This window comes from Cuculus canorus, chromosome 4, assembly GCF_017976375.1.
Source record: "Cuculus canorus isolate bCucCan1 chromosome 4, bCucCan1.pri, whole genome shotgun sequence".
NCBI lineage: Eukaryota > Metazoa > Chordata > Aves > Cuculiformes > Cuculidae > Cuculus > Cuculus canorus.
Window position 1 is genome coordinate 2,719,670 of NC_071404.1, and position 19,864 is coordinate 2,739,533.

Below are 19,864 nucleotides of genomic sequence, written 5' to 3' on the forward strand. Positions count from 1 at the left end.
TGAAACTTTGAAAGGAGAGAAAGGGCAGGGATCACACTTTCCTTTTGATTTGCCAAGAGGGGAAAAAAAAAGAGAAAAGAAAAAGAAGTGTTTTCTCAGCTTCATTATGCTTTATGCATAACACCTACAAATGGTAATGTGAATTATTTCCCGTCTCGGTTTTGCTCATGAAAAATAAGACTGTGCAATTCCTCCTGTTTTCTAAGAGAACTTGCTGGAGGTTTAATGAGGTGATGCCATGAGGAAACACAAGTTAAGAACCCTGAACAGCTCCAGCGAAGAAATCTTCCCAGAGCGTTGAAATACCTGACCCAGCAGCCGAGAAAAGCTCTCGCTGCAGATGTTCAAAAGCACTGATGGAGCTTTCAGCGCGGAAAAAAAATGCCCTGGTGCTTCTCTGAATCATCAGAGGAGCCTTCGTGTGAGAAAGAGAGACAGGGGAGGAAGGAGAAGGAGGAGGAGAAGGAGAAGGAGGAGGAGAAGGAGAAGGAGAAGGAGAAGGAGGAGAAGGAGAAGGAGAAGGAGAAGGAGAAGGAGAAGGAGGAGGAGGAGGAGGAGGAGGAGAAGGAGGAGGAGGAGGAGGAGGAGGAGGAGGAGGAGGAGGAGGAGAAGGAGGAGGAGGAGGAGGAGGAGGAGGAGAAGGAGAAGGAGAAGGAGAAGGAGGAGGAGAAGGAGAAGGAGAAGGAGGAGAAGGAGAAGGAGAAGGAGAAGGAGAAGGAGAAGGAGAAGGAGAAGGAGAAGGAGAAGGAGAAGGAGAAGGAGAAGGAGGAGAAGGAGAAGGAGAAGGAGAAGGAGAAGGAGAAGGAGAAGGAGAAGGAGGAGGAGGAGGAGGAGGAGGAGGAGGAGGAGGAGGAGGAGGAGGAGGAGAAGGAGGAGGAGGAGGAGGAGAAGGAGGAGGAGGAGGAGGAGGAGGAGGAGGAGGAGAAGGAGGAGGAGGAGGAGGAGGAGGAGGAGAAGGAGGAGGAGGAGGAGGAGAAGGAGGAGAAGGAGGAGAAGGAGAAGGAGAAGGAGAAGGAGAAGGAGAAGGAGAAGGAGAAGGAGAAGGAGAAGGAGAAGGAGAAGGAGAAGGAGAAGGAGAAGGAGAAGGGAGAGGAGAGGATACAAAGAATAGAAATGGAAAAGAAGAAAAAAGAAGAAAAAAGGGAAAGGGAAGGGGAGGGAAGGGAAGGGAAGGGAAGGGAAGGGAAGGGAAGGGAAGGGAAGGGAAGGGAAGGGAAGGGAAGGGAAGGGAAGGGAAGGGAAGGGAAGGGAAGGGAAGGGAAGGGAAGGGAAGGGAAGGGAAGGGAAGGGAAGGAAGGGAAGGGAAGGGAAGGGAAGGGAAGGGAAGGGAAGGGAAGGGAAGGGAAGGGAAGGGAAGGGAAGGGAAGGGAAGGGAAGGGAAGGGAAGGGAAGGGAAGGGAAGGGAAGGGAAGGGAAGGGAAGGGAAGGGAAGGGAAGGGAAGGGAAGGGAAGGGAAGGGCAAGTCTGCATTAGGAGGAGGAGCAGAGATGGCTGTGTTTCTAGGGTACTAATCTGGGAATGAGGCTTCTCATTCTGTCAGTCTGTGTATTGGCTGATCCTGAAGACATCTCTTCACATTTCGTGTCTCAGCTACTTCATGCATGAAATGGAAGAAGTGGAAAACGATGTTCACTCATCCTAAAGCTTAAGATGTGGCTTTAGGAGTCACTCTCTGCTGCATGGCTTCCTAAAAGAGAGTCACCCGCTGGGAGATGAGGATAAAAGGTGGGGAAGGCTGGGGTTGGGAGAAACACCAGGGTACAATGGTGAGGGACCTCTTGCAGGGACAGCATGGGGACAGAAGTGTGGGGAGGTGCCTGGATGGTCATGGAGGCACATAGCCTCAATTTACAAAAGTAGTTCTGGATGAGATTCAGAAGGTGATCATATGCATCAAATTAATGGAAAGTATCATGACTGGGAGAGGTGGTAGGATGTGAGCCAAGACTTCAGAGCTGTCTCTGCTAGCAAACAGTCAAGACTGGGCTACAGGGTTTGAGGGTATAAGGGATGCTGGTACTCTCCAGGAGGGCAGTAGGGAAGAAAGAAGACATCCTGGGGCTTGAAGGGGTGAAAGGGGCCATGCCTCTGGATGCTTGAGGCTCGCTCAATATGCAGGGTCATGAGCTGCTCCAGGAATGGGGGGGAAGCCAGCACTCTCCAGGTGCTGCAGGGATTTAGGGATGCTGGCATCCTCCAGGCAGCTGGAAGGGGATGCTTGAGGCTCACCCAAGACACAGCACCACAAGCTGCTCTGGGGAGGTGGGGGATGCCAGCATCCTCCAGGAGGAGAAGACATGAAGGCTGGATGAGGTGAAAAGGGCCATGCCTGAGACCAATGGCATGAGGTCTAACAAGGCCAAATGCTGGGTTCTGCACTTGGGGCACAACAACCCTATGCAGTGCTACAGACTAGGAGAAGTCTGTCTAGAAAGCTGCTTAGAGGAGAAGGACCTGGGGGTGTTGGTTGACAGCCGACTGACCATGAGCCAGCAGTGTGCCCAGGTGGCCAAGAAGGCCAATGGCATCTTGGTTTGGATCAGAAACAGCATGGCCAGCAGGTGCAGGGAGGTGATTCTCCCTCTGTACTCGGCACTGGTGAGACCACACCTTGAGTACTGTGTTCAGTTCTGGGCTCCTCACCACAAGAAGGATGTTGAGGCTCTGGAGTGTGTCCAGAGAAGAGCAACGAAGCTGGTGAAGGGCTGGAGAACAAGTCTTATGAGGAGCGGCTGAGAGAGCTGGGGGTGTTTAGGCCTGGAGAAGAGGAGGCTGAGGGGAGACCTTATTGCTCTCTACAACTACCTGAAAGGAGGTTGTGGAGAGGAGGGAGCTGGCCTCTTCTCCCAAGTGACAGAGGACAGGACAAGGGGTAATGGCCTCATGCTCTGCCAGGGGAGGTTTAGGCTGGATATCAGGAAAAAAATTTACACAGAAAGGGTCATCAGGCACTGGCAGAGGCTGCCCAGGGAAGTGGTGAAGTCCCCATCCCTGGAGGTGTTTAAATTTAGACAGGTAGACAAGGTGTTCAGGGATATGGTTTAGTGGCAGATAGGAATGGTTGGACTCAATGATCCAAGAGGTCTTTTCCAATCTGGTGATTCTATGATTCTATGCCCTGGGATGCTTTGATCTTGCCCAAGATGCAGGACCACAAGATGCTCCAGGGATGTGGGGCGTGCCGGCATCCTCCAGGGGGCTGAGAGAGGATGCTTGAGGCTCAGACGAGACACAGCACCACAAGCTGATCTGGGGATGTGGGGGATGCTGGCATCCTCCAGGAGGAGAAAAAATCCTGAGGCTGGAAGAGGTGAAAAGGGCCATGCCCCGGGATGCTTGGATCTTGCCTAAGATGCTCCGGGGATGGGGGGGTGCAGGGATCCTCCGGGCAGCTGGGAGGGGGTGCCTGGGGCTCAGCCGAGACGCAGTACCACGAGCTGCTCCGGGCTGGGGCAGATTCCCCCGCCTTGGGGACAAGGACCGGGGGCCGGGGAGGAGAGAGGAGGGGGCCGGGCCAGCAAGCTCCTCCCTGCGGGGCCGGGGAGAAGCGGGGGGGGGGGCGGCGGAGGCAGCCGGGGAAGGCAGCGGGAGCTGCCCCGCAGCCAGAAGTTTGCTGCTAGGGGCTAAAAACAAGCAAACAAACAAAAAAAAAGGAAATCATTAAATAAGCCGGTTAGAATCCTAAAAACCTCCTAAGGATCATTCCCCTCCGCAGCTGCCCCGGAGGGATGCAGGTGGAGCGAGGGCAGAGGGAACCCGCGATGCTCAGCCAGCTCGCGGGCAGGACCCGGCTCCGGAGCGGGGCTAAAGCGGTGTCCGTGTGAACGGGAGCCCCGGGAGGGCCGGGCTGGGGCGGCGGGGACGCCTCTCGCCCTGCCCAGCCTGCGCGCATCCTCCGGCACCGCCTGCGCTGGCCGAGCCGAGCCGGGGCCAGTCCGTGGCATCCGAGGAGAGCGGTAGGATGAGGGGCATCCTCTGCTTCTGCACTCTGGTCCTCCTGGGTGAGTAGCGAGGCGGCACCGCGAGGGACACGCAGGCACAACTTCGTGCCGGAGGGTCGCTTGCAGGGACCCCGAGGGACACCCCTATTTCGGCCATCCACGGGGATGGGTGGTTGCCCCTTCCTCAGCATCCCCGGAGCGTGGGAAGCGTGGGAGCATCACCCAGTTCTCTGCTGGCTGGACCCTTCCCCACCGTCGCTCCGGATAGTCCTGTTTGCGGTGAAAAGGGGTGAATTTACCGAAGGAATTAAAGCGCTTCTTGATGGGAAGAAGAGCTTGGAGGGAGATCTTGGAGAGGGAAGGCGGGTTTTGTCAGGCAGCCCCTACAGGGGTGGCGAAGCCGGACAGTGTCGGGGTTTGGGGCTGGTGGGAGAGCACTGGCAGCTCCATCTCCGTGCACCGTGTCCTCAGCACCCATCTGGCCCGAGCGTGTGCGTCTCCAGGTGTCCAGGGGTCTTTGCTGCTGTTCTTTGCACCCCCCTCAAAAAATCGGAGTGTCTTCGGGTCTTTTTTGTTTGCAGCGGGAGCGGGGAGGTGAAGCCCCCCCAGATGCCTCCTCCATCCCTCCGTGAGCTCTCGAGGCAGCCCTTGTCCACAGTCGCGGTTAGGAGATGCCACCGTATCCGCGGGGACTCGGTCTGCAGCACCCTTGCTTTGAGCATCTTGCTCGCATCCCGCTTCACCCCATCTCGGAGCCAACTGTTCTGCTGGGTGCAATTCCCAGGGCTTCCCAAGTCCCTCGGAAAAGCAGTACGTGAAGGAGCTGCATCCTTTTGCCTGGATGCAACCCCGACAGCTCCACTCGGGGTAATTTCCCCCCCCCTCCCAGTGCTTCGTTGAGATAGGAAACCCAAGACTGAGCCCATGCTTCAGTAGACCTGGAAAGGCTTTGAGGAGACAGGGGGTGAGGATGCACCTGTCCTCCTCGGGTGCCCAGTGGGGGAGAAAAAGGTTTTGGGATGTATGGAAGTGCCTGGGACATCTCCACCGGCCCGGCGTTGCCTCCTCCGCACCCTGAGCATCCCAACTGGGAGCCCACCTCCTGGGGAAGACCCCGAGTAGGTTTTTCCTTCGGTGGGGAAGGCTTTGTAAAAGCTCCAGGTAACTCCTCTTGCCGGCTCTCTTTGTCACTAGATGTCAGCAGCAGCAACTCTTAAGTTCCAAAGGCTGGGAGGGGGGGAATTTAGACCCTCCTAGAGGGGCCATCTCCAGCCAGGGAGTGCTTAGAGCCAAGGATTTGGAGGAGCACCAGGACCTGGCCGTGCCCCAGGCTGGAATGGTTGCAACCTCGCAGGGGCTGGAGCTGTGCCCTGAGCTGGGAAAGGTCTCAGCCTCTCTCAGAGCTGGAGATTTTTCCTACAAGGCTCACGAGGCCTCTGGGTGGGAGTCCAGGTCTCTGCAGGATCTGTTTTCCAAGTGGCTCAGATTGACTGCCTCACTGATTGACTGCCTGATTGACTGACTGGTGGACTGATTGATTTTCTCTGGAGAAAGTCGCCTTAAAGAAAAGAGCAAATGGCCAGCTCTCCATTGTCAGCAACGCTCTTGGGAATAGCAGGCAGGTTTAAAGTGCACACTCATAGCCTCTGGTCCGAGCCAGAGCAAAACCATCAGCTAGTATTCACCTTTTGGTCTTCTGATCTTGGACCTCCAGAAGGATTTTTTCATCTCTGAGCTGCCATTTGACCTCTGCATGCTCATCACCATCCTAGCAGATGCCATCCAATCCTGCTCACCGGATATCTTCTAGATGTTTGTGTTATGGATGGATGAGAGCTTCTCCTTCAGAGGAGACCCCTTGCAGGGATTGGAACAGGCTGTCAGGGAAGGTGGTTGAGTTCCCATCCCTGGAGGTGTTTAAAAGATGGATAGATGAGGCGCTCAGGGATATGATTTAGTAGTGGACAGGTACGGTTTGGCTTGATGATCTCAAAGGTCTTTTCTAAACCAGTAATTCTGTGATTCTGTGACTGGAGATACCAGGCTGGAGACAGGATGGCAATTCCCATCTTCATCCATGCTGTCTGCAAACCATGTGTGCTGCAGTGTGAGCACCTTGCTTTTTGTATGTGCATCCCCTAGGCCATTTTTTGGGATGATCCCGGGTGGAGGAGGCAAGGCTTGGATAAATTACAGCTCTCTGAGGTAGAACAAGGCAGCATCACCATTGTCCAGCCTGAATGGGGAGACCATTGCTGTCACTCCATATCCAGGTCCATGGTGGCAGAGGCACGCAGGGTGACCCAAAATTGGCAACCAATACAGTTGAACACATTTTTTTTCCCCACAACCACTTTTCAGCCAGATCATCTCCCTGATCACCCGTAGCCACATAAATACCAGTGCCAGAGGCAAGGACAGAATAGGAGCACACAGCTGGTGACCCAGACATGGCTTGGGGATGTTCATTGCTGTCTCGATGTCTCCTTGTTTGCTTGCACCTGTGGTGTTGGCTGGAAATCCCGTCCCAGTGGTGATGCATTCAGGGAGACTTTGTGGAAAATGAATGCTCTTGAAAGGTGTAATTAAATGTAAAGAATACAGTTATTTTTACAGTGACACTGCGTTACACCTGTAACCAGCCCCCAAAATATTATCCATCTCTTGTGCAGCTTTCAGAGGACCTTCTACTCTTTGCCTTAACGAAATAATAACTAAAGAATGAGCAGGAAAATTTGGGCTACAGTTGAAAGCATCAGTTTGCTGCCAAGTCCTCAGGGGACCAAGAGTCATTTCTGGGCCATTGCGATGGAGGGCACGATCCTAAAATGACATCTGGGCTGTCTTCTATCCACAACTGCTGCCTTTACCTGGCAAGTTTTACTGCGCTTTGTCATTAGCATAATTCCCAGCATATGTTTCCCACGGGCTCTTCATAGATGCAATCAAACACAAGAGAGCATCTGGCAGATTTTTCACCTGGTTTGGGAACTCGGATCCCAAGGGGAGAGCAAAAATCTCTTGAAAAATGCGTCTGTGTGTGTGAGAGAGGGAAATGCTCCTTAAATTAGGGCCTTTGTCAGTTCTGACAGGAGCAATCCGTTATTTGCATCAGTAAGAATGTGATATTTATGTCTCTCCGTATTGGTGCAGAGGAGAAATAAAACTTCTCCCTCAACAGGCTGTCTTCAAACACTCTGCAAATTCCTCCACAAGGATCTCACTGCACCCAGAAAGGATTTTTTTTTTTTTCCCGGAGCTATGGAGCTTTAAACAGTAATTACTGCTGGGTAAAAATTAGTACTAGTTAAATCTAATAATTGCTATTAATTACTGTGACAAGTTTTCATTTTGCTTTTGGAGACAGAAATGTCTCCTCTGCTCTCCTGGCTGTTTTCACTGATTCCTATTGTGCCTAAAATTCCCTTCATCATTTTCACACAAGACTTGTTCATTTTTATAACTTTCCACTTGGTCATTTTTAAACATGACTTTAATGTCGCTAAAGTTTGCTACCTTTCAATAAAAATACTCGGCTACCGAGATACCCGTGATTTCTTTTTCCCTCCAGTGGACTTTATATTCGTTTTGCTTCCCTAGGAAAAAAAAAATGACCTCTTTCTTCTCAACCTAAAGGTGGAAGAGGACAAATTCAAAGGAAGTTCTTCTAAAACAATTTTTTAGAAGGACACATTTCACTGAAATGAAAAAAAAAAGGAACAAAACTATGAAAAGCTTGTTCCTGTCAATCTTCAGTTCAGTGCAGTTCCCTTGTTTCAAATCTATCTGTCAAAATTTCCTCTGGTAACACCTCCTGGCAGAGGACTTCAAGCCTGAATGGACTGATGGTGGCAGCTGTGTGATAGCAGGTGGGGGAGAAGGGCTGAGAAGATATCGCCACCACCCCAGGCGGACTGTGTGCATCTCTTTTGGCTATCACAGCCTTAAAAGAGTCAAATATGGGTGTATTGAGGTGGGTGAAATCAGAATCAGAAATCAGGGCTGAAAGGATGAGTTTGAAGAGATGGATAGGAAGAAGAACCATGGATGAACTTTAGCTCTTGGAGATGGACAAGGAAGAAGTCTGGTGTCAAGAAGTCAAATCAAGTCTGGTGTGACCCAGGGGAAGGTGTATGCAGGCGTGTGTGGGATAGGGTTGTGGTGATCAAGCTAATGGAGGACAATAACTCTGGACTTTCATATGGAGAGCAGAAAGGATTTCCAGAAGCAGAAGCCACCATTTTTTTTTCTTGGATAAGGAGATCTTGGAACTGCTGTAGGGAATAAAAATGAGTGTGCAGGAAGGATAGGTGCCTTTGAAGGTCGCATCTCATTTTGGATGCCCCATCCCTGGAGGTATTCAAGGCCAGGTTGGACGAGCCTTGGGCAGCCTGATCCAGTGGGACGGCCCTGCCCATGGCAGGGGGTTGGAACTGGATGATCTTTAAGGTTCCTTCCAACCCAAACTATTCTATGATTCTATGATTCTATGATTCTGTGATTCTGTGATTCTATGATTTGATCACCTGTGACTCCTCCAAGATTTTGGTCTAATAACGAGTGATGCCACAGCTGGCTGCTGCTAGGCTGTAGTGAGCTTGATAGATGTTAAGATAGGTTGTTATCTTCATGACTCTTTCCAAGCATGTCCCTGCATATTTCAGGAGCTGAGCTCATAAGAAGACCTACTCCAGCTGCTGATCTGCCTTGGAGGTCCTTTGGTCACCCAGCAGTGACACATCTTTCCCTGATGCCGGGCATGGCAGCCATGCAGGGTACAGGGGGTGGCCAGACCTCTTATGTGTCCTCAGAGCTTGGTCATCTCCAGTACCTTCTGGTCCATCTGACTGGAGCTGATGGGGAGACTGGGATTTATCTGCCTGTAGCAGGTGACTTGAAGGAATGAGTGACCCCAGGGATGGAGGCTGAGTAAACCTCTCTGGGCCCCTGGTCCACTGCTTGACTGTCCTCATGGGGAAAAAGTGTTTCCCTGTATCCCATTGGACTAGAGGTTTATTCCCCAGCCCAAAACTGCCTTGGCCACATCTTGTCACTCTTGATTCTCAATCACGGAATGGTTTGGATTGGAAAGGACCTTAAAGCCTATCCAGCTCTGACACCTCCCACTGGACCTGGCTTCAAGCCCCATCCAACCTGGCCTTGAACACCTCCAAGAATGGGGCAGCCACAACTTCCCTGGGCAACCTGGGCCAGTGTCTCACCACCCTCATTGTGAAGAAACTCTTCCTAATGTCTAATCTAAATCTTCCACCCTCCAATTTAAAGCCATTTCCCCTCATCTTATCATCTCTTTCCTCCTCCCATTCATGTGAATCCCTCTTCCTCCCCAAGCAACTTCTCAGTGCACGTGTTCCTCTTTCTGTCCAAAGCCATCTGGGAAGCAGTTTACATGAAAGATGCAGTAAAAACAGTTGTGCCATGGTTTTGATTTATTTAATACAACTGGAACATCCTGTTTGCAGTACCTGCTCTCACTGAGTGCTTTGACAGAGTTATTAGCAGCACTCCAGAAGTTACTGCTGACATAGGAGTTGGGGGGTCGTTTCGACACAAAAGTACCTGCAGCTGCTTTCACATTCATGGGTCCAGTTTATTGATGAGAAAGGAATGGGACAGGTTTTTCTGGTGCTTCTTCCAAAAGCAGGATCAAATTGCTCATCTTTCACACATGGCTGGGCTAAGCCATCTATTTTTTGGCCCCACGGGGGTGGCAGTCCACTTTGGGATGGGTTTTTAAACAGGTCCAGATGCTAAAGGACTCTAAGTTAAGACCTGAGAAACTGGTGGATTTTGCTTTCCTCCTCTCTTCCTGTTACTTGTACACATAATTCGAGTCAAGATTTAACGTTAATGTTTCTTACTGAGCTGCAGGTCTTTAATAGTAAGTGGTCCGTGCTGCAGACTGCCTTGCGAGAGGCATTGCACACACCTGTTTCAGATCTCTTCTGCCTTGAGGGGTTTTAGCCATTAATGGCTACAAAACCCATCAGGAGCAGAGGTGTCTGTGGAAAGAGCTTGGCTTTTCAGACAGGCAGCAGTGGGGAGTGTGTTTGGGAGTCCCTGTCTGCATGATTCGAGGTCTCTGGAGGCTCTGAGCTGATCTGGACCCAGCAAATGCTCAGGACAGGTCTTGGGAGAGCTCCAGGGTGTTTTCAGAGAGGGCAAATTGAACGTAATCTCTGCAAAATAATCAGGCTTTGCTTCAAGTTTTGCATCAAACGAACCTGGCTGATGCCTCTGGAGCAGCCACCTGGGAAATCCCATCATCCCTGATTAATCACAGCAAAGGAAACACAGGGCAGCTCCAGCCTCATGGGAAAGAAGTCTTCACTTGGATGATGACTGTGAATTTTTTGGAGCAAAGCTGGTGTCTGGGCCACCGCTTGTACAGGGATCATGTGGTCCTGTCTGTGAGAGTTTTACACGACCACTCAAATCAATCATAAAGGGTTTTGACTTTCTCGATTCATCTGCTTGTACGTGGCAGTCTGTACTGAATGCTTTGCTCTACTTTTTCTCATCCTACTGCCCATTCTGCGCTCTCCATAAGTACCATACAATCATAGAATCATTTGGGTTGGAAAGGACCTTGAAGATCATCCAGTTCCAACCCCCTGCCATGGGCAGGGACACCTCCCATTGGATCAGGTTGCTCAAAGCCTCATCCAACCCGGCCTAGGACACCTCCAGGGATGGGACAGCCACAGCCTCCGTGGGCAACCTGGGCTAGGACCTCACCACCTTTATCGTGAAAAATTTCTTCCTATCAGCTGATTATAACTGAGCTGATTATAACTAAGCTGATTTCTTCCTATCACCATGATTATAACAGCCTTTTCTTTCTGTCCATTGCTCACCTGCATCACTCCTAACTGGTGCCCAGGACTGCAGACCGGCTCCCCAGGTGTTGGCCGTAGATGCTATCATTTGTCTTTCAGCCAACCCAGCCCCTTCTTCAGCTTTGCCATGGGGAGGAATCATTGCTTCTCGGAGCTACCTGTCTCTGCGACTTTGGATAAACAACTCTTAATAACAGACTAGGTATTTCTTCTGAGATTTTAACTTCCATGTATGCGAAGAAAAATGCATCTCCTCATGACAGCCTTTGTGGTGATACCTCTTGGATTTTATACAGCTGACTTGATTACCTGCAATATGGAAATGGGGAGCGGATGTCTCCTATAGCACCACACATTTTTTTTCCTTTCTTGCTGTCTGTGTTTTCCTTTGATGTTCCCTATGTACAGCAGAAGGCACCTTAAAAAGATGTCACAAGGCGGGAGGTGACATAAATCTACACACACTGAATCTTCTGTAGTAAAGGCTGTAGGTTTAGGATGCTGTTTGCCATCTACTAATGGAGAGGAGAGCAAACCAACACGCTGAATTATTAGACAGGGTATGGAATGAATCAAAGCCACTTGACCTGTTTGTGTAAAGCCTTAGACAAGGCTGAGTTTTCCTAAGTATTTCCTCTGCACAGTGAGGGATTACACTCTCCTTGCAAGGGTTAGTTGATTTATGCTGGGGGGTTCGACACATGAGTTATAACAATTTTACGGTAGGTCTTTTTTTTTCCCCCTCTCTTCCAACGTGTTTGTTTTGTTTCTTCTTCTTGCTGAGAGAGCATAAACCAGCGATGCTGCTTGAGGGACAAACTGCACACCCTGGGGTATCTGTCACACCCACATCATCTTTCCGAGAGGGCACGGATGCAGTCATCTTAGCTGAGCTTTTCTTCCAGTGTGGGAAAAAGTGCTCATGGGGTCATGGCGCTCACAGCCTATCATTACCTTCAAGGTAATGTGAAGGAGTTTTTCTCTGCCTCACAAGGAGCTGGAATGAGGTACAGAGAGGAGAAACTTGAGCTGCCTGTTAGGAATAAACAGGCTGAGAGAGTTAGGGTTGTTCAGCCTGGAGAAGAGAAGACTGTGGGGAGACCTTATAGTGACCTTCCTGTACCTGAAGGGGCTCCAGAAAAGCTGGGGAGGGGCTCTTTATCAGGGAGTGCAAGGATAGGATGAGGGGGCATGATTTTAAGCTGAAAGAGGGAAGATTTAGTTTAGATATTAGTAGGAAATATTTTCCTGTGAGGATAGTGACACACTGGCCCAGGTTGCCCAGAGACGTTGTGGCTGCCCCATCCCTGGAGGTGTTCAAGGCCAGGTTGGATGGGGCTTGGAGCAGCCTGATCCAGTGGGAGGTGTCCCTGCCCATGGCAGAGCGGTTGGAACTGGGTGGGCTTCAAGTTCCCTTCCAACCCAACACATTCTATGATTTGATAATACTATGATTCTATGATAAAAGCTTTACTTTCGATCAGGACAACATCTGATTAGTTAAAGGAAGGGAGTAGAGCTGGTTTCCCTTTAGGGAGCTGCTGAGGGTTTGTTAGGCTTTGCAGGCATTAACAAACCTTAAAGCCATAAGCTTTGCTGCCCCAAAGAACTCCTGAAAGGAGGAACCTTCTCCGAAAGGCAGCCTTAGGGGCCTCTCCTGCTGGTTTGGGAAAAAGATCAGGAATTACATTAAACTTGCAACGCAAGACTTCTCCATCAGGGTCAGAGGGAAGGGAACAGTGAAGAAGGTCCTGAGCTGACTCTGGTCTAGAGGTGGGAAGTGGAGGAGAAAGGTTGGACAGAAGATGTGGATGAACCTTAGTAGGGAATGCAGGAACAGGGAGGAGGAAAGTGTAGAACCCTAAGGGTCTGAGTGCAATTCCGGAGCTGGGGAAGCCCTAAATATTGAATTCCCCCTTCTGCAAAAAGTGACATGAGTCCCTGCAGGGGGAGTAGATGTGAAGTGACAGCTCAGGGACTCATCCATCAGCGTGGAGTGTGGAGGCATACGCACTAGGTAAAGCAGCTTCAGAGTTACCACCCCCCTGGGACTAATGCAAGGAAATTTATCTCCCTCTCCTGATATAGGTTCATTCTTCTTCCCTACAGATCCAGCCAAGCCAGTCCTTAATATGTGCTGGAAAGGCTGTTAGTAATTAAATACCTGACTTAAGGGGGTCCAGATCTCTAGCTGGGTTTGTTATATGCTATCTCATTACCAATAACTATTAATAACATTCCGAAGAGCTGGAGCTAAAAAAGCAAACACACAAATGAACAACAACAACAACAAAACAAATGGAGAAAAGAAATCCAGTGAATTCATAGAATCCTGGAATCATAGAATGGTTTGGGTTGGAACAGATCTTAAAGCCCATACAGTTCCAACGCCCCCCACCCCACAGCAGGGACACATCCCACTGGATCAGGTGACTTCAAAGCCCCATCCAACCTGGCCTTGAACACCTCCAGGGATAGGGCAGCCACAGCTTCTCTGGGCAACCTGGGCCAGGGCCTCTCCACCCTCAGAGCGAAGAATTTCTTCCTGATGTCTAATCTAAATCTTCCCCCTCCCAATTTAAAACCATTCCTACTTGTGCTATCACTCCAGGCCCTTGGAAAAATTCCTTCTCCAGCTTTCCGGGAGCCCCTTTCAGTACTGGAAGCTGCTCTAAGATCTCCCTGCAGCCTTGTCTTCTCCAGGCTGAACAACCCCAACTCTCTCAGCCTGTCCTCAGAGCAGAGATATTCCAGCCTTTGCATCATCTTTGTGGCCTTCTCTGGACCCATTCCATCAGTTCCATCTCCTTCTTATGTTGGGGATTCTGGAACCGGACATAATGCTTGCCCCAGAAGTGCCTAATCCGCAAGATGAATGCTTTCCCATGGGATAAGGAATTATGGTCTTTGTTTGTGGGTGATTCTCAGGTGTAGAAAACGGTACAAACTCATTGAATTGCTGTGTAAAACAAGGATATTTTCACAGTAGCAAAATTGTTGTGAGGCAGAACCAGGTGACGGTGCAGCATTTGACCTGATATGTTTGTGCTCGCGTGAAGCAGCCAACTACGAGCTGGGATCAAAATTTCTCGTCAGTGTATGGGGAACGATGTGACTTTTAGCATCACCTGCTGTGCATACAATCTCCCGAGCTCTGTTTTTTTTGCTACTCAGGCAGGAACTGAATTCAAGTGCAGTAGCTGACTAATCTGCTTTGAAAATCTTCCCGTATTCCCTACATGGGAATCCGTGATCCTGCTTCGCGCCAGGATTAGAGATGGGGGCTGCTAAAGAGAAAGGGCCGAATTCAGTGATGTGCCACAGGGGCTGGAGCAGCCGTGGGGTGTAAAGAAATAAAAGCCTCTGATCGAAGAGCAGGCTGGAAAACGGAAACTCATTCCCCCTGAAACACATTGGGCTTTCGGCACAATTTGTCTTCCAAACAACAGTGACAAATCAGGAATAATAAAAATTGCAATGAAGGAAAGTGGAAAATAAAATGCTTATTAAGGATAATTCTGGGGCAAGAAAAATGAGGACTAAAATAAAGCCCCACGTGTTTCTGTTCTGTTTCACTTGCTTTTATTCAGAAAACAGAAATTGGTCTTCCTGGAGGGACACTGGATAGGAAGAGAAATGGACCTTGTTTCTCACTTGTCTGAGCATCAGACAGGGATGGTGTCTGCAGGAGATGGGTTTCACCCCACCTAGTTTTCACCTGGTCTTCTGAACTTTTCCTTTTAAAATCAGTGGAGAGAGGGTGAGAGGTCCAGAAGGACCCTCAGCCTCTTTATAGATCCCTGGTATCTCCAAGGGCTGTGAAGCGAATCAATTTAACAGTTTTAGACCTTCCCCTGATTTTTAGGTGCTTTAAGTTCAATGAGATGAATCCCATCTAAGCCACCAAGGTTTCTTGTCCTCCAAGAGAGCAACTGGTGAAGAAGGGATCAGTCAAGGAGCTCTTGTTTCAATGCATCAGAATGAAAAAAGATAAGAAAGACGAAGAAAATCATATTAAAACATTATTTAGCACTTTGTTTTTCTACTTGCAAACCGCAAATTTTCTCAGGGAATACATTTTTCCGTGGTTAAAGGAGAAAGAAAGAAATCTAATAGGAAATGTCCAACTGTTTCGTAGAATCATAGAGCCATTAGCTTGGAAAAGACTTCTAAAATCACTGAGTCCAACTGTAAACCTAACACTGCCGAGGCCACCACTAAACAATGCCCCTAAAAACCATCAGGTTTCATGGCCATGACGGCTCTGGTCACAACGAAGACTGGAAGTAGCTGGTGTTGGTGGCTCTGCTGGGGGTCATGGATGCCACATAGATCATATGGTGCTCGGGAGCCTTCAGAGCCATGGAAATTTGATTGACCCACCTATTAAAATCCCTGAAATGGTTTCAGTCATGGCCAACAAGCCATCTCCTGGGCTTTTTTCATAAGCTAGCAAAAGCCAACGACCATTCCCAGACAGTTGGCAAGTGGTTGCTTTGTTCTGAAGGGGAAGGGAGTTTGTTCATATGAATGAGGCAGATGGAGGTCACTTGGACCAGCACCTTGAGTTTGCATAATTATCTAACCTAGGCATAGAGTAATAGAATCACAGAATGGTTTGGGGTGGAAGGGGCCTTAAAGCCCATCCAGTTCCAACCCGCCCCCACATGGCAGGGACACCTCCCACTGGATCAGGCTGCTCAAAGCCCTATACAACCTGGCCTTGAACACCTCCAGGGATGGGGCACCCACAACTTCCCTGGGCAACCTGGGCCAGTGCCTCACCACCCTCATCGTGAAGATTTTTTTCCTAATTTCTAATCTAAATCTTCTCTCTTGCAATTTAAAGCCATTCACTCTCTTCCTATCACTCTGAGCCCTTGTAAAAAGTCCCTCCCCAGTTTCCTGGAGCCCCTTCAGATACTGGAAGGCCACTCTAAGGTCTCCCTGCAGCCTTCTCTTCTCCAGGCTGAACAACTCCAACTCTCTCAGCCTGGCCTCAGAGCAGAGGTGCTCCATACCTTGCATCGTCTTTGTGACCTCCTCTGGACCCATTCCAACAGTTCCATATCCATCTTACATTGGGGATTCCAGAACCGGATACGGGGGTCCAAGTGGGGTCTCATGAGAGCAGAGTAGATGGGCAGAATCACATGAGATACCACCGTTTCACCCCCAGACACTGTCCATTTCTCAGACAGCCTGCGGATGTTTCGGCTTAATCTCTTTCAACCCCCAACACTTACCTTCCTTTCTGTGGCTTCTGGCTCAGGAGGCAGAACACTCACAATGACATGAGATAATATAAAATAAATGATAGCACTGGCTAATTTGTTCGGGAACAGACAAATCCCCTTGTTTCTCGTGCACGTCATTGTGTGCAAACCCACATGCTCGCAGACCTGGCAGGGGGCTGGGGACGCGCATGTGCAAAGAGAGTCCACCAGAAGTTTCTTGCAGAGCCTGTGCAGCCTCTGTATCAACTCTGAAGTGTCCTCTCCAACAAGGCAAAGCCTTTCTTGGCTTGCCATTGCAGTTAGCATGACCTCGTGAAAGATAAGACACCAGAGAAGTCTGAGGAAGCCTGATTTATCCAGAGTTGAAAAGGAAAGAAAGACACAGGAGAGAACATGATCACACTCTATAAATACCTTCAAGGTAACAGTGCAAGGGAAGGAAGAGGATTAGTCACACTTCTGTAAGAAAGGGAGGGGATGAGAGAGAGCAACAGCATGAAGCAGAGAAAGAAAAAGTTTTGAGTATTAGGAACAAAATGTTTAAGTCATTTTTCTTTCTGATTTTTAGCAGAGAAAGAAATTGCAGGGCGTCATTTTGGGCTAGGCTTGGTGAAACAGCTTTTCAGAAGAGTTGTAGGCCATGGGCATGAGGACAAAATGGTGCATAGATGTGTAGGATCTAAAGGTCGAAAGCATGTCTGTGAGCTAAACAAGGGGCCAGCGTAGCCTCCAAGACCGAAACAGTGTCACCAGGTGCAGGGTCGTCTTTGGAATTGAGGGTTTGCTGAAAGGGGGATGACAGTGTTCTTTCATCCCCCTTTTCCCTGCACCCCAGTCATGCTGAAGGTATCATGGAAAGGTGGTGTTGCTCAAACATGGGTCTTAATTGTCATTTTATGGTAGATCTGGGAGGTGACTCGTTGACAGATGATGAGTCTGGGTCAGTCAAGAGGCTTGACTAGCTCTTGGCTCTGCCTGTTGTTAATAGGTGAGGAGGTGGCTTCTCCTCCTCACCATTAAAACAACCTTGCTCTTGATGCCTTAGACCTGGCCTCACCCTTCCACCACCCAGACCCTTCCTGTTCCTAGGACACGGGGCCTCCTGACCCTATCGTATCTGGAAATGGAGGTGAGGAAGGCAGGAGCTTTAGTGCAACCTCCCTGAAGGACTGGCTCCAAGTCAGACTTGGCCAATCATTCTTATTGTCATCTTCCATTATGCTGGGACTCAGAAGTAAACGTTTTCAAAAAAAAATGTGGATAGCTGCTGCCAAGATTTTTCCCTGTCTCCTCAAGCAACTGCCAAGAACTCTTTCTTCTCATAACAAATCAGCTAGCCAAATATAGGTATCCCTGGAGAAAGCCCTTCAGGCTAATAAGAATTAACAAGTTGATTCAACTAAAGGTAAACAAGCTAATTATGCCATTCTTCAGCCTATGGTTCCCTGAGAAAATGAATCTTGTGTCTGTGTGTCAGTCAGTCTGTCCACCCCAAATAATTGTAGGTTAGATAAGTTTGATAAAAGTCTCAGAAGATGCTCAGATCCCACAGACTGATGTGAAAATGGATGTGGGAAAGGGAATGACCTCCTAGTGTTGCCCACTGGGGGAAAAGGTAGTGAAAAGAAAAGGTTCACGTGAAAGGAGGTGTAGAAATCCAAGCTCCTTCCATAGTGCTACTTATTTTTTCCCAGCTAAGCAGTAAAGCGTCTGATGCAGTTCTGGGTGGAGCCAAAGGAATTGCTTCCTGGGACTGTAAAGGCAGCTCCCGCAGCAAGTTCAAGGAGAAGAAGTGAAGTGAGTACTTGATGCTGGTTCAGGACTTTTTGTTGGTTACAGCAGCTTAGCAACACCAAAGGACAAGTATTGTCTTGTGGGTGTTAACCATTGCAAAGTAGCATAGCTGTTGACTCTAATGTGAGGTACCCTTGGTCCTGTGCCATCTATACCTTCTGGGGAGGGCTACGTTTTCCAGAGAAATAGATATTATCACGGAAATTTGCAGAAACTCCCCCAGGTTGGGTTTGCTTGCTGTGGTGTCACCTTGAACGTGCCAAGGATGCAGGAGAACTGCTCAGGTGGCAACAGGTAATGGTCGGTGATGAAGGGAATTGGGGAAAGCATAGGCTGATCTTCAAAGGGTCCATGGTGTAGAGCCTCCCAAGATCAAGTCCACCTCATTGGACAAAGCATGATCAACAGGGAATGCTTGGTTGTAGTAAGACTTTTCATTGGCTTCACCACCCAGTTGAGCATGTGCTGCAGCTCTGCTTGTATCTCCCAAACGCTGTGTGGCTCAGATGTGACACACAGCTCTCTCCATCTCCACCATCTGACGTATTGGGTGTCAAAGGTTAATGGCATGGCACGCAATGGTCGATAGCTGTCAGCTACAATAGATGTTGTGACAGCTTGCAGCGAGGAAGGGACAGGTATTAAGTGAATTGGCTGGTGCTTTCTCTGCTTCAGTGCGTATGATATGTGTGCACCCATCTGAACCTCACTGCTAGTTCCCATCATCCCGTGTCCTGCTGCCTCACAAATTCAGGAGCTGGTCCAGAGGCACAGAGCTTTGGGGCTGCCCCATGGCATTCTTTTGTACAGAAATCGCAAGGTGAAACAGAAGGGGGAAAAAAAGTGAAAGAGAGGGAGGGGGAAAAATGTTCCGTTGTGGTGCTTTTGTTTTCCGACAATGTTGACATTATGTGGAGTAACCAAGTATAAAATCTGCCTACTGTTCGGGAGCTGGTGTGCAGAAAATATGCTATTATCTGAGTCTTTTATGCCTCTTTACCCTGTCTGGATCAGAGGAGATAAATGGGTAGATAGGAGCTGAGGCCCCTATCTTTATTTAAGCTGTCAGGTACCACTACGTTATTTTATGCTGATTGTTATAGAAAGCCTCCAGAAAGAGATATATGTTTCTGTATTCCCCCACGTTTCCTATTTTAATCTATAATTTAATAATAAAAGAGATGTATTTCCCTATATTATTTTTATTTGTAGTGTCAGTGATTCTCTTTCACTCTTATTTTCCAAATAAACATTCGCAGACACAAAGCACTTAAAATATGCACATAATCAATCTTGTCTGTTCTCTTTCGGGTTCCCTTTTGACTATTATTGCAGTCATACTTTAATTTACGAGTTAATGCAAAACCACTTTTAGTATAAAACAGGTTCCCCATGGGGCCGGCAGGCTCGCGGTGAAGGCAGAGGCATGAAGGCATGGCCATTCAAGCACGTTCCCACACCCCTACCATGGCTCACGTATATGAAGTTAAGCACACGTACACATGAAATGAGGCAAAAGCCACGTCTGTCGATGTGAAATAGTTGACAGAGCCAGGAACAGGTTAGAATAGCTTGGCCGGAGAGGTGGTTGATGCCCCATCCTTGGAAACATTCAAAGTCAGGTTGGACAAGGCTCTGAGCAACTCGGTTGAATTGAAGATGTCCATGCTCTCTGCAGGGGAATGGACTGGATGACCTTTAAAGGTCCTTTCCAACCTAAACTGTTCTATGGTTCTATGATGCTAAGCACTCTTAAGTTCTGTCCTCTCGTTGTCTATTGGGTCACCGACGTAGTTTTGACTCCTCCAGGCCAAAGAGTGCCTTGGCACTACGACACAGGAGGTTTCGTAGAGCCAGGGTGTATGGGTAAAGATGTCTGTGCTGGTACAGAAAGGTTTGAACATGTGGACACAGGCAAGCCAGAACACACCTTTTGACCCCTGTGCCACAGATTTTGTCCAGGATTGGTTTATGCGGTAGAACAGATGAATGCCAAGATGCTACCAAAAGCAATGAATGGGCTGACTTCAGT

The 19,864-nt window shown here is 49.0% G+C and overlaps 1 protein-coding gene across 2 annotated transcripts in view; it reads left to right on the forward strand.

Moving 5' to 3' along the window:
- The first annotated feature begins 3,565 nt into the window (after nucleotides 1-3,565).
- The window catches only part of GFRA4 (GDNF family receptor alpha 4), an 87,663-nt gene continuing 71,364 nt past the window's right edge, over nucleotides 3,566-19,864 (forward strand). Inside the window, exon 1 of one of the 2 annotated variants that reach the window (XM_054065981.1) lies at nucleotides 3,566-4,001. In XM_054065981.1, the coding sequence (XP_053921956.1) occupies nucleotides 3,962-4,001 (40 nt within the window). In that variant the 5' untranslated portion in view covers nucleotides 3,566-3,961. The remainder of the gene's footprint in view (nucleotides 4,002-19,864) is intronic. The other variant, XM_054065980.1, reaches the window with a different exon arrangement.